Source organism: Oryzias latipes, chromosome 8 (assembly GCF_002234675.1).
Source record: "Oryzias latipes chromosome 8, ASM223467v1".
Classification (NCBI taxonomy): domain Eukaryota; kingdom Metazoa; phylum Chordata; class Actinopteri; order Beloniformes; family Adrianichthyidae; genus Oryzias; species Oryzias latipes.
The window spans coordinates 25,406,432-25,421,355 of NC_019866.2; the positions used below are offsets into that span (position 1 = coordinate 25,406,432).

General features: G+C 46.9%; 1 protein-coding gene across 2 annotated transcripts; it reads left to right on the forward strand.

Annotated features, from left to right (window-relative positions):
- Nucleotides 1-377: 377 nt before the first annotated feature.
- On the forward strand, nt 378-11,519 carry gps1 (G protein pathway suppressor 1). 2 transcript variants are annotated; one of them, XM_011478691.3, is made up of 14 exons: nt 378-539; nt 1,503-1,595; nt 2,083-2,264; nt 2,358-2,522; nt 6,315-6,450; nt 6,666-6,743; nt 6,822-6,882; nt 7,825-7,910; nt 8,642-8,751; nt 8,813-8,918; nt 9,949-10,029; nt 10,121-10,258; nt 10,329-10,463; nt 11,223-11,519. In XM_011478691.3, exons 1-14 carry the CDS (start codon nt 507-509, stop codon nt 11,295-11,297), a joined length of 1,479 nt encoding a protein of 492 aa, XP_011476993.1. In that variant the 5' UTR covers nt 378-506; the 3' UTR covers nt 11,298-11,519. The 2 variants fall into 2 exon arrangements, with proteins under 2 accessions (XP_011476993.1, XP_004071953.1); XM_004071905.4 differs by having other exon boundaries at nt 8,657-8,751; nt 11,223-11,470.
- The last annotated feature ends 3,405 nt before the right edge of the window (nt 11,520-14,924 follow it).

The following is a 14,924-nucleotide window of genomic DNA, read 5'->3' on the forward strand; positions in this document are numbered from 1 at the left end:
TTGTTTAAATGTTGTTGTTTGTATTGTGATGATTCACAAGTGCACACACACTTGTCCTGAATAGATAATAAAGCAACATTAGTCAAAACTTCCTTAAACACACTGTAAATGTGCTCATTTTTGGTGTCAAATCTGACTTTTTACTACAGGAGCCCAAAGGAAACTGCCCCCCTCTGCAACCTGCCCCCAGTGGACGTTGCTGGAACTAGTCGTGGGTTTTGTTTTTCTCTTAGGGCCATGTTTGTTACGTATTTTGAAGTCACCCGCGCGCTGGCAGGTTTCTTTAGGGGTTTTATTTACAGTCTTTCTTCCGTTTGCGCCAGCATGTTATCCCACTCCGGAACAACAGGGGGCGAAACTGCGCTTCGCCGCTCGAACCGGAAGCAGAGCGTAGAGGAAGCGGAAACAGCCGGAAGTGGAGGACGCTGGAAACAGCATATTTACACTTATTTGTTTTCCTGGACAGCAGTTACATTTCTTCGAGTGCATCAACAGTAGCCGTCAGAATGCCGCTGCCCGTGCAAGTCTTCAACTTCCAGGTAGGTTAAGACTCGAACCGATTTTTATTCTCGACCCGCAAACAGTGCGGGAAACCCGGTGAACGTGCAGAACCAGCATGATGAAAAACAGCTTCAGTTCGCGCTTCTCACGAATGGTTTTGTCTCGTTTTTGTTTGCGGTCCACTTTCACGCATCTGCACAGCGCGAACGCAACAGCTTAGTGTCCGTATAAGTCGTTCCTGCTCCAGAGGCCGGTCCGGGTCCGGGTCCGGGTCCGGGTCGGCCTGGTATCTATTTTTAAGTCCACTTTACTATGTTTGAATCCTATCTGGCTTTGCCTCCATGAGTTTGCTACATGCCGGAGGGCCCGGACTTAGCCTTCATCCTGCTAACGCAAACCTATCACATCATCGCAAACCCGATCCGTTCTGGGCCGTGCCGGTCTGAAGCTTGACTGTTTCTATCTGCACATCAGTGTGAAGACCTGTCTGTCTGGGGAGTTTCCTTCCCTTATAAATTGTCAAATTGATGTCCGTGTTATTTGAATCATCAAATAAAATATTTGTGACAGAAAAGTGAGATCAAAGGCGTCTGGAAAAACAAACAAAACATGAAAAAAAATCCGTCAAATTCAATTTATACCAATAAATGTCAATGATGACAAATGTTTCAGTTCTAGGCAGTTACCTTCAGAAATGATGGCGTGCTACTAAACAAACTGAATTCTGGGGGTTTCCTGCTCTAACTCTTCATTTCTTCTTCTTTTAAAGGAAAATGGTCTTTGTGGTGTTTTTAACATTTTTCTGATGGATCAGGAGCTGAAAAATGCTGCTTGACCAAAGTTGTATTTGTGACATAGAAGCAGGTCACAGTCTCCAAGCTCCGCCCCTTTCTGATCATCCACTGTCAGACAAATGGATCTGTGTGGATTCCACCTGTGAGGATCTCACCCGTGTGGATCTCACCCGTGTGGATCTCACCCCTATGTCTGTTTCTCCTCAGGGATCTGTGGAACCCATGCAGATTGATGCAGATCCTCAAGAAGACCAGCAAAATGCTCAAGATATCAACTACATAGTGGAGAACCCGACTCTGGTACTGGTACTGTTCTGACCCGGTGCTCCTGTTCTGTAGCAGCAGCTCTGGTGGAAATGTTCTGTCCAAACAAAAGAACTGATGAGACGATAGGATTGTTGAAATCGTTTGCTGTAACAACTGAGAAACTTACAAAAGAGACAAATCAAAGTTTTATGGTTCATTTATTTGGAATTATATTAGTAACTATGATTAGAATCATATCATGTAATCATATTAGTGGGTTTTGGTTTCATTGGACAATAACCGTGTCTGATGTTTGTGAGGCTGCTGACTGCTGTGAAGCCACAACTTCTACCTAATCGGACTCAGACTGTCAGGTGGAGCTTTTATTTCTTAAAGGGGGGGTTGTTTCCAGCCACAGCCTACATGCTGAGGCTGCTGGAGACTTGAACGCTGCCTTTGCTGCAGGGAGCAGATGTGAGAAGCGTCCGTGTTCTAACCCTCATACGTGTTCAGACTCTGACAGACATGCGTCTCCCTGCAGGATCTGGAGCAGCATGCGACCAGCTACAGTGGATTAATGCGAATCGAGAGGCTGCAGTTCATCGCTGAGCACTGTCCCCAGCTCAGAGTGGAGGCCCTGAAGATGGCGCTCACCTTCGTGCAGAGGACCTTTAACGTTGATGCTTATGAGGAGATCCATCGCAAACTGACGGAGGCCACACGGTACCTGAGAACATTCCAGATGCAGCAGCTTTCAGCTGTCCTCCTGCTGCAGCTCTGCACTCCCTCCTGATCTTGTGTTGTGTCCGTCATCAGGGATCTGCAGGACGTACCCGACACGGTGCCGGATGGCGGAGCGGCTCCTCCTCCGCTGGACTCTGCCTGGGCAGAATCTACCAGGAAAAAGGCTCTGCTGAAGCTGGAAAAGCTGGACACGGACCTGAAGAACTACAAAGGCAACTCCATTAAAGAAAGCATCAGGTGTGTCAGCCACACCTGCTGTCCAGGCACACAGAACACACACCGGCCTTTAGAAAGCGGGTCAGGACGTGGCTCTTGACCCGCTTCCTGGCTGCTGTCATCGTCAGTGGAGGCGGTCAGAAAGTGGCTTGATGGGGGTTTCAGAAATGATGGCAGACGCCACAGGAGGAGTGTTGTGACGATAGAGTCACATGTTTCTATTCTTAGTGGCTGGTCGCTTTAAATGTCCTTTTTTCTACTTGTGCTCCATGGATGTGGAGGCGTGTCTGACAGCTGCTGCGTACGTCTGATGCATGTTCCACGTCATTCATGACCCATGCGTGATAAACGCCGGTCATGAGTGTTTCTTTGGTGCGTCGATGAGCTCAGACGTCTGTCGGGGGTTTCAGATGACGGGTTCTTCACGTGAATTCAGTTTGGAGCTGTTCAGAATCTTTGGTCAGTTGAGAATTTCAGTTTACACGTATTTCATGGAGTTTATACGCCATTATTACGTCATTATTATGTCACGATTTATGTGAGATGTGTCTCTCCACGACCGCTCAGTGTTTGTCTAACAGACTTGTCATCCGTGAACATCGATGTGTAACTTTTATATCACGTGTTTGTCGCACATATCACGTTATTTTATGTCATTGATGCATGAATCACTAATGAATTGCACAGAAACAGCACAGTAGTCACATGATTGGCGTGTTGTATGACAGGCATGTAAACTGGCCGATCTGTCACGTCTCCAGCAGTCAGTACTGTGTGGGGTCACCCGGCTGGGTTCGGGGAGCGCAGATGCGGCGCTGAGCCTTTCTCTGTGGACCCCCCCCCGCTCCAACTCCAGTCTCTTTGGGGAGCCCCCCCCCCACTGTTTCATAAAAAAAAAAACTTCGTGACCGGCGTGGCACAGCGGGAGCTGGCTGTGTCCCTGACTGTGGCGCTGACCGTGGTGCTGATGAGATTTCTGCTCAGTGCTGTGAATGTCAAAGTGAAGAAATTCAATGAAGTTCACGTTTACGTGTTCTTTGCGTGCTTTAGTCGTAGTTCTGGGGTTTTAGCACGCAGGGCTCCAGACTAACTTTTTTCACTAGGAGCACTGTGGCCCCCGACTGAAAATTTTAGGGGCACAACCAGAAATTTTAGAGGCGCATACCGTAAATCAACATACTAACCAAATCTACCAATTTCCACTGTATTACTAATAAATACTTTAATAATAGATGCAGAAATTACAATGTGCTGTTTCAAATGCAGTGTCACATTTTATTCTGCACTTTTGAAGATGCAACAACAAGGTAAACTGACAGCACCATCACTGTCATGACAGTACAGATAGTAAAGAAAATACCATACATTCAGAATAAAAAAAGTGCTTAGTAACAAAGGGATTACCGTAGTAACCTTTTGGTCATTTCACAGTTACAAACAATACTTAAATGTATGTAAACATTAGGGGCACTGGCCAATTACATTCCACTAGAACATGTAGGTCTAAACAACTTGAGCCTTTACTCACCCCCCCTTAGAGCAGATCCTCCTGTGTTCCTCTAGGAGGCTCAGAAGGCCAGCCCTTGGAATTTGGCCTCCTAGACCTTTTATCCTGACTGGACCATGTTTGTACAGCTTCCCTGGCATCAACTCTTGTTTTATTCAGTCTTCTACATCTGCTGTTTTCTCATTTAAACCCTGGTCACAGGTTATTGTAGAGCAGCCGGTCAAACACTCCTATATTTTCACACTGAATTCAAACTGTGGTTTGTAAAAGAACGGGCGCTGTTCACTGGAGATATTGAGATCAGAGAAATGCTCAAAAACAGATGGAAATGTATGTTGGTGACACCAAATATGTGCAGCCAACATGCACAATAAGTGTGTTTGAGATCACCCAGGTGGACGCAACCCTGCACAGATCACCTGGTGTGTGACGTAAATTTTTGTTTTTGCTCCAACATCACCTGTCAATCATCACAAAAATATCACAAGAAAGGGGCGGAGCAAGGCCCAACCTGAGCGAACGCAGCTGGAAATTTAGTCCTGCACTGAGTGAAAGCTGCCCTGATGACTACAAAACAATGCATTATGGGACATGTGTCCTGATGGGTTTTTGTAGTTCAGTGATCAATTAAAATAATTTATAATACAAATTGATTAAAAAAGGTTACATACATTACAAAACATTAAAATAATTATAAACTATATAATAACACAGATCATACTGAGGGGGAGAGGCAGATTAAAACTAAATTGAATGTTAAGGACAACTCCAACTTCCTGTTCTCCTTCAGTCTCGCTGCAGACCCCCTCCCCCCGGCCTGGTCTCCCCAACGATCAAGGCGATGCGCTGGCTCATCTTAAATACCTCTATCGTTGCATTTTCCCCACGTATTTCAGTGCGTCTAAGACTACATGTTGTTGCTCGCACGTGTTTAATGCGTGCCTCACCGTAACCGTAACCCCCCTCCGGGTCTGTGCGGTCCAGAGAAAAGTTCAGCACGGACTGCATGTATGTAGAAAACTACGAGCGAATACACATGTTCTAAAAAGGAAAGTAAGGAACTCCTAAATGTGGTCCGGGGAGGGGGCTGCCAGGTGTCCTGCCTTAAATGTTCTCCTGCTTTCAAGCCCGGTCATTGTCCCGCCCCCAAGAGTCATTTACCCCACTGTGATTGGTTGGTTCGTCAGCTCCGCGCACAACACTGAAAAAGTGTCATTCATACAAACTGGCGGGCCGCATTAACATTAAATATTCATATTAAGGCGGGGGCCGCAAAATATAATCTTGGGGGCCGCAAATAGCCCGCGAGTTTGAGACCCCTGCTGTAGACTCTGGTACACTAGCCGCAGGTCGGAAGAATGAATCAATAGTTCGCTTGCTCATAGCTCAGACGCACATATCAGGTTGTGATGATATTTGTCTCCGTTTCCTTCCCACAGATGTTTACACACGCTCAATTATCTCTAGGCCCCTCCCCCTCCACGCATTTAGCCACTTACAGTGGCCATTCCCTGTTTTTCTCACACGCAGTGGCCGCCTCACAGACAGGTATCACACAATGAGCTCAATGTGCTCGCGTCTCATGAGTATGTGTGAGTGTGTGTGTGTTTGCGTGTGCGCTCGCGTCCCATTGATGATTTCATTGATCATTGACGTGCCACTTCCATGTTTAATGTATAAAAAATACGGAGGGTGGGGGAGACAAATTTACTGGTAGCACATGTGCGACTGGATGTAAATTTCAGACGCACTCTCTCAAATTTTGGTCTCAAAATGCGACCATTTGGTCGCAGTCTGGAGTCCTGACAAGGTTCATTCATCTACATCTGTGAAAAGTTTACATAAAGACCACAACTTTTCTCACTTTTCTCAGACCAATTTTCATCCGTGCAATATGATTATACTTGGCGGCTGTGACGCGGCCCTAAGCATGCTGGGTAGATCTTATGCTACACACGCATGACGTAGGTTTAAGGACCTGCGTACATGAACACGCCAAACACGGGTTGTGAAAAGCGCGTCTACCACATGTGCTTATTAAATTCTCCTCCATGATCAGGATTTACACGGTTGGCACTGCCGAGATTCAAAAGGGACGCCATCCGTACATCCTTACCAAATCCCGGTGCCTGATTGGTCAGGTTGTGTTCAATGGCCGTACGGTTTGTACGAAAACGGTCATTCAAACGTGCACGGATGAACAGTTTTGAAGCCGGAAACACGCATTCACCTGTGTTTACGTAGACTTTTCTTTGGAAGTGGTCACTTGAACGCACGTTTACTCTGTGCATCTTTTCTCACTCCAGGAGGGGCCACGATGATCTGGGGGATCATTATCTGGACTGCGGGGACCTCAGCAATGCTCTGAAATGCTACTCCCGGGCCAGAGATTATTGCACCAGTGCTAAGCACGTCATCAACATGTGCCTAAACGTCATAAAGGTACCGGCGGACCAAAGCACTCCAGTTCTCAAGGCAGTCTGTGGGATGCCTTGGCTAATCTTTGGGCTTTGCTTCAGCCCATAATCTGTGTTAGGAATCAGTTTGGAAAAGCTACGGTGGCCCTGAAGTTCAAATCACTCAATCCAAAAACATCAGAGACCACAATGACAGCTGTGCTTTGAATCATTTTGGCTCTTTTCTCTTGTGCCTCTCAGGTGAGTGTTTACCTTCAGAACTGGTCACACGTGCTGAGCTACGTGAACAAGGCGGAGTCCACCCCAGAGATCGCAGAGGTAGATCCAGACACCTGTCGCCACACGCCGGTTGTTCTCCTGCTTTTCTCTGAAACGCTGCTGCTTCCTTTACTGCAGCAACGAGGAGAACGAGACGGTCAGAACCAAGCCGTCCTCACCAAGTTAAAGTGTGCAGCAGGTATGGCGCTCCGACACTCGCACGCCATGTGTCACTTTACTGACAGGACATGGACCGAGCCTCACCTCTGAGAACGTTTGGTCCTAGATGAAACGGGAATCCTGTCAAATGGACTTTACTGCTAAGAGTCGTGTTCCCTCCAAAAGCGCTTTGTGCGGCGGGCACGCCGGTTTCAGTGTGAAGTGAATGTACAGATGCCATCAGAGGTCGTGCGGCGCGGTGGTTCAGTGGGAGGCGTTCTGGACGCTGCAGCACAAATCCTGACCAAGTGAGTTCAAAGATCTGAACTTTGACAAAGGATCTGTGCGGCGACAACCTATCAAGGTCTCAGCTTTGGCCCAATGGATGCTGATGACGCGACCACTGGGCGGAGCCTAAAACCAACACGGTTCTCAGGAACTTTTTTTCTTATTTGTATTGAGATCTAATTTAGATTTGACTAATGCGGGACAGGAAGTCATCAAACAGGCTCACAGGGAGGTGGAAGTCGTGTTGAAAGCGTCCGTCATTCAGACGCCGCTCCATGTTGATCGGGCTAAAAACACGTGGTGTTAGCTCCTCCCACACGCTTATTTAACACGGTTTTGGGCCGGCGTGGAGCAGCGGTTTCGCCCAGACGGAGGCAGAGGCTTTGGATTACAGCATGAATGGCGTTCATCGTGTTATTTCATAGCTTTGATCCATCTCTGCACAGAGAGGAAGCAGACAGTCGTGACCCCCCCCACATTTGACCCCAAATAGAACCAAAATGATTCCATCCGTTCTGAACCTTGTCTTCCACAAAACGATCCAGAGGGATTCAGTGATGGAGCTCTGAAACGACTGACAGACGTCTTCCGCCAGCACCAAAGGAAGTGCAGGATGTCCACCAAAATGGATCACATGGCTCCGCCTCCGTCATGTGACGGCGGACTTCTTTCTAACACGCATCCCTTGTTTCAGGACTGGCTGAGTTGGCCTCGCGGAAATACAAGCCGGCGGCCAAATGCTTCCTCCAGGCGTCCTTCGACCACTGCGACTGTCCAGAGGTCAGTCTGACACGCCAGCCCAAGCGGGGCTCCGCCCCTGGCGCACATTCATCCATACCCAGATTCAGAAGCCGCTTTTAGAAGTAAAACAAGATGTTAGCATGAAGTGTTGGCTGTCATGGAAACGGACAAATCCTTCTGAACGGTTCCAACGTTCAAAAAGAGAAATGAATGAATCTGTTGATGTGTTCACGTCTGCATCGCTTTCCAGCAGTTGGACAGAAAATCTCTGACATTCCTCCATATGTTGATGCTCTAAAGGCTGAACTGCATCGACCTCTCTCTACTAGAGTAGACTTCTTCTAGTTTTTACATGCTTTTCATTTGTTGGGGGATTTTTAGAACCAGACACCTTCAGCTGCTGGACAGAGTTTATGCCTGCTGGATGAATGAACTATATATGAATGGAAATGCATATTAATGAGCATGAGTGAATACGGTAAACATGCAGGATGATGGCTGCAGGCTCACTTCCATCAACCTTTGGCAGGTTGATGTTAAAAGAAATGAAACAGAGTTTTAGAGATAAGTAATAAACGCAGAGAAAAGACCATCAAATTTGAACAGATAAGTCATCTTTAAAGTCTGCCTGAGACTGCAGAGATGTTGCTCTCAGTTCAAGTTACTGCCGGATATCATGAACCCTGCATTGACCCTGTTGACCTCCATGCAGCAGTCAGGTCACACACAGCCATGAAGCCTCCATCCTTTTTTAACGGGGTGCATTGAAGTTTGTGTTTCTGCAGCTGCTGTCGCCCAGCAACGTTGCCGTGTACGGCGGCCTGTGCGCCTTGGCCACCTTCGACCGGCAGGAGCTGCAGAGGAACGTCATCTCCAGCAGGTAACCGCCTGCTTCAGAAGCCCGGAGGACAGTATTTGGGTGTAATCCATCTTTTCTTCAGCTCATTTAAGTTATTCCTGGAGTTGGAACCTCAGATTCGGGACATCATTTTCAAGTTCTATGAATCCAAATATGCTTCCTGTCTGAAGTTGCTGGATGACATGAAGGTTGGTCTTTTCACACATCCCGCCTCCCCTCACGGCGCTCTGATTGATCACACCCATTGATTCATGGGTAACAGTGAGGGAGGGCTACTGCATCAGGCCAGACTTCATCTGTTAGTAGAAGACGCGTTAAAGTCGAGTCGTGACATCTGACTTGGAATCGTATTTCTAATGGTTAAAGGCCTGTTTCCTGCTTTTCTTAAGCCTTTCAGAGTAAACTATATTAGATATAGTAATGAGTTAGTGTAGTAGTGCACTATATGTGATCAAATGATCACCACACTAAAGAACCATATTTTATGAAATATGACTTTTTTTCAGCTCATTTTTCTAGCCCAAAGTAAGACGACTCGGTCTCTGAGGCTCCGCCTTTCACTCCTTGTGGGTACCGCCCATTTCATGACATAATCCTAAAGGCGGCCTCAGCAGCGTTTCTGAGTTTCTCCCACAAAAACAAACCTCTGAACTTTTGCAGAAATGGATATTCATATTGTTCATATAAATAAAAGCGTTTTGCCGCTAGCTCCACAGAGAAAGTGGGCGTGTCTGTTAGTCTGGGGGCGGGGCTGGCAGCACAGACTCTTCCTGGAAGGGGTGGCTCCTCACTTTGTGATATCACAATGTGAGGACCTACTCGTTTGGGTGGATTGGGGGGGGGTTGCTTCTCAGAGCAGGTTTTTGGAGGAATAATCAGAAATGGATCAAAATCCAGCTTCGGGTCGTTTTCAGTGAGGAATGAACTTTAGAAAACCCTTTGAAGCTCTAAAAGTGGATCAGTCTTGATAGAGGCCCTTCAGTGGTGCCTCAGTCTGCCGTTTCCTCGCCGTCTTCTCTAATTCCTGCGCCGTTTTCGGGTTTCTGCCCTAAATTGAGTAGCGTTTCTGACTTATTCTCTGTTTCAAGAGGACGTCAGGCATCAATAAGTCGTCACTGTCAGAAGAATCATCCCGTTTCAAATGAAGTCGTTGTCTTCTCATAAACATTGGACAGTTCTGAACACAAGATAAACGCGTGTCATGACTGCTATTCCCAGGATAACCTGCTGTTGGACATGTACCTGGCCCCCCACATCAAGATCCTCTACAGTCAGATCAGGAACAGAGCTCTGATTCAGGTGAGGCCCGCCTTCCCTCCAGCTGCTGCAGGTTTGATGCTTGGTCCCGTCACAGACAGAGAGGAACAGCGTCTGCTGTCTTTGTGTCCAGTACTTCAGCCCGTACGTGTCTGCAGACATGACCAAGATGGCGCAGGCCTTCAACACCACCGTGGCGGCTCTGGAGGACGAGCTCACCCAGCTCATCCTGGAGGGTCTGGTCAACGCTCGCATCGACTCTCACAGCAAGGTGAAGCTGATCCGAGCTCGCGCAGCGTTTGACTGAACACTCCCAGGTGCTCACTGCTCCGTCCTGACAGATCCTGTATGCCAGAGACGTGGACCAGCGGAGCACCACCTTTGAGAAGTCCCTCCACATGGGCAAAGAGTTTCAGAGACGGGCCAAGGCCATGATTCTGCGTGCTGCGGTGCTGAGGAACCAGATCCATGTCAAGGTAGACGCCAGAGAACCCCCACTCTACCCCTCACTCACGCTGGCGGGGGGACGGCGCTTTGCAGAATGAGACGCTCCACATCTTTAGATTAATATATGAATATCAATCAACTATTATTATTTTATAAGGGATTAAATGCATAATTGATTTATATCAAACAACCGACTGCAGAATTTATGAATGTATTCAAAACTATGTGGTGGTAACATTTTTCATTTAAAATGCAGCTTGCTTTAAAAAGAGAAAAGAGCTTCAGACCCAAACCCCCATCAGAGCATAACATGCATCATGTGATTAACATGTAGTCCTAATGTTCATGCATGTAATCAAACGTAGAGCTGGGATCAGAAAACAGCAGAAAGGGTTCAGAGATGAATGTTGCTGCTAGAGAAGCAGATTCAACCACATCACAGCCCAGCTGCAGAATTTCACATGAACCTTTGAGTCACTCCATGTTTCTCCATCATCAACATGTCAATGATATAAAATATACGTTTGAAGCATTTGTGATGAGATGTTAAAGGTGTTGGCTACAGTGGGGCATAAAAAGTATTCAGTCAGCCACCAACTGTTCCAAAGATGACAGAGGTCATCATAGGTGAACCTCAACTATCAGACAAATGAGGAAAAATATCCTCTGATTGTATTTAATAGAATTTATCTGTAAATGATGGTGGAAAATAAATATTGGAGACATTTTGCTTTTGTTGATGAGCATAAAACGTGAGTTGAATGTTCATGTTGCCTCTTCTCTCTCAGTCCCCCCCCCGGGAGGGAAGCCAGGGGGAGTTGACTCCAGCCAACAGCCAAACCAGGATGAGCACCAACATGTGAGGAAGGACGCCGGATCCCTGCGGTCACCACACCTCACCGCAAAGATGTCTGACCCCAGGAGACTGCTCAAGTTTGGTGTTTGTTGGTTAGATTGTCATGTGACGCGGTGCAGAGATCAGACCCTTCACAATAAAAGCTGAGCATGAGCTGCAGATGTGCTGCTGCTGTTCAAACTCTTGTCCACTGAGGTTTCAAAATAAAACTACAACTGCTGCACACCAACTGCTGTTTAATTTGAATATTCAAGACATTTACAGAATTAAATGCATCCGCTCTTATGTTGTAAACTTTTATTTTGAATGAATATCTTGTTGGAGGCCCCCACAGTTTACGACAGAACAGTCATGGCCAAAAGTTTAGAGAATTTATATTAAATATTAGTTTCTACTTTTAGAACTTAGTTTCAGATGTGCGATGAGCTGCATAGCATTACAAAAACTTCACGTGTGTCAAAGGCTTTTATCCACGATCACATGACATTAATGCAGAGAGTCGGTGTTTGCAGAGCTGGCCCTTCTTTTTCAGGACCTCTGCAGTCCAACGGGGCACACTGTCAATCAACTTCTTTCAAATTTTGTTTGTTCAGCCGCCTCTTGAGGATTGACCACAAGTTCTCATTGGGATTCAGATCTGGGGAGTTTCCAGGCCATGGACCCAAAATGTCAACGTTTTGGTCCCCGAGTCACTTAGTCCTCACTTTAGCCTTAAGGCCCGGCTGCTCCACGGTTCTGGAAGATGCATTGTTGGTCACCAAAGTGCTGGATTGTTGGAGGAAGGTGCTGTTGGAGGGTGTTTGTACCGTTCTGGATTCATGGCTGCGTTTTGGGGGAAAGTTGTAAGAGGGCCCTCTCCCTTGGATGAGAAGCAACCCCACCCATGAATGGTCTCAGGATGCTTTACTGTTGCGAGACACAGGACTGATGGTGGCGCTCACCTTTTCGGCTCCGGACAATCCCAAACAATCAGAAAGAGGCATCATGGGAGAATCTGACTCTGCCCCGGTCCTCATCAGTCCATCCGCTGTACTTTCTGCAGAAGATCAATCTGGTCCTGATGTTTTTTTGGAGAGAAGTGGCTTCTTTGCTGCCCTTCTTGACACCAGGCCATCTTCCAAAAGCCTCACTGTGATGCAGATGCGTCACACCTGCCGGCTGCTGTTCCTGAGCAGCTCTGCTCTGGTGGACCTCCCATCCAGAATCCTCTTTAGGGGACCATCCTGGAGCTTGCTGGACTTTCTTGGACGCCCTGAAGCATCTTAAGAAGAATTGAACTTCTTTCCTTAAGCTTCTTGATGATCCTATCAATTTCTGACTTAGGTGCAATCTTAGTTGCTACAATATCATCACCTGTGAAGCCATTTTTATGCAACGCAATGTAGGCTGCACGTCTTTCTTTGCAGGTCACCATGGTTACCAATGGAAGAACAATGCTTTCAAGTATCTCCCTCCTTTCAACATGTCAAGTCTGCCATTGTAACCCCATCAGCCCGACATAACGATCTCCAGCCTGGTGCTCGTCAACGTTCTCACCTGAGTTAACGAGACGAGGCCTTAAATGATCAGCAGCTCCTGTAACCCTTGTTCTATCCTAGGCACTTAAACATTGGGAGGTGGGTCATCTAGACCCACTAGACAGTGCTCTGAACCTTTTTTCTTCAATGATTTGTGATCTTCACTGGTGTCCATGGATTACATGAAATCTTTCCACCTTTATCCACCTTTGTCATGGTAGGGAGAACACGTCAATGGAAGGGGGGGGGGGGGGGGTCATAGAATAGCATAGGGGTTAATTCCAGCATTAAAACGCAGTGGAAGGTTTTCTGGATTAAGCTCATTTTCATGGCAAAGAAGGATTATGTAATTAATCTGATCACTCTTCATAACATTCTGGAGTTTATGCAGATGCTGTTTTAAAAACTTGATTAACTTTTCCAATTTCCATGAGGGGGGGATCTCAGCTTGGGGCCCTCCATGTTAGGACAGGCTGTGTTTTTCATGAGCTGAATATTTAGACACATCTGAAGTCCAGAGTTGTGTAACAGGATGGGTGGAGATGACGTTCACTTATCACATCACTTTAGGGATTGGAATTTAGAAAATAAACTCCACATTCTAGGAGATAAAGCAGGACTCCTCTCAGTGTGCAATCAGTCACGTTACAGTTTATTCAGGGGTCGCTGCATGATGCATCTTACTCTGCAGCAGGAGCCGCTCCGGCTCACAGTGAGACCTGTCCAAGAGCCTGAAGGCCGAAGGCGGCGAACGTTTCAGTGAATCCTCAGTGAAACTTCTTCCTCCGCCTTCAGGCCGTTTGAACAAGTCTTGCAGGACAAACCGAGCGTTTCCAAATAACCAGCAACCCAAACAAGAGAGACTGCAAGTTAGATGAGAGTTTAGAAGAAGGGAAAGTCAATGACAGAAGGTGACGTGTTAGGAGGGGCGGGTGGGGTCACGATGGTCCAGGTACAGCAGCCCACGCGGCGGTTCAGCAGCATACGACCATCTGCTGCACACGACTCTACAGAGTAATGCAATCCACGGGTCTGAGCCAGTAAACAATCCAAATGTCAATGCCAATGCCATTGTCCAGAAAGAGAAAACAACAGATCCATCATCAGGGAGGGGGTGGGGGCAGGAAATGATGTCAAACTGCTGTTAGAGGACAAGCCAATCAGGAACAGGAACACAGCTAGAATAGACGGGGCTAAAGGTCAAAGGGGAAAGGCTAATAAAACCGGGAGACCATTGTTTAGAATAAGAGAGATCTGCTGATTCCTGATCCTAAATTAGCTTGGAGCGGATCCCACGGGAACCGGATCTGAAGGTGACTCTGTGAAGAAAAAGGAGATGGGTTTGGTCTGTGGACAGAAGGACAGGAGCAGACGAGCTCATTATGGGATGGAAGAAAAAGGGGTTTTGATGCTGTTTGGTTCACTAACTAGTATTTACTGTCCACACACCATCGTTCTCTGTATTTTAGATCAAAAGTGTTTTATTCGCAGTAAAAACTGCTCGTCTCCCTTGAGGCCAAAGTTGATCTAAAGCAAAGACTGTTGGTGCCACGTTCACAAAGAACACTTCAGCCAAAACGTAGGACTCCCTTTACTTCCAGGATGTTGTTACGGTGAGTAAACTATCTTTACTGTGGGAAAAAAACATGTCTTTACAATAATCAGTTTGCTTTTTATCTAAGGGAGGGAAACAGTGAACTGTTGCTTCCTCCCTGGAATTCCAAACACCACGACTGTGTGGATGGGGGAGGGTTCCCTCCCCAAATGGAGGAGCCTTGTTCAGGAGGGAGTGCGAGATCCACCAATGAATTGGTGCGGCGTCCGCGGTCATGTGGTCGATGTACCGGTTTGCTGTGATCCAATGATCAGCATACTATCAGTTGATCATTTTTCCAGTTCTCATGATGAGCTCTGGGTCACAACCACAAGGATGAGGCCCCGAATACAACACCCCCCCTTAGAGACACAGCGAGGAGCTCGGCGACCCGATGAGAAGATCAGAAGAGTCATTTGTGTCCTAATATCTGACTTCTATGTTTATGACATATCTTCAAAACTCATGAAACAGATCCCTGTTTTTACGCCATTTCCTAAAAAAAGAAAAATCCCAAGACACA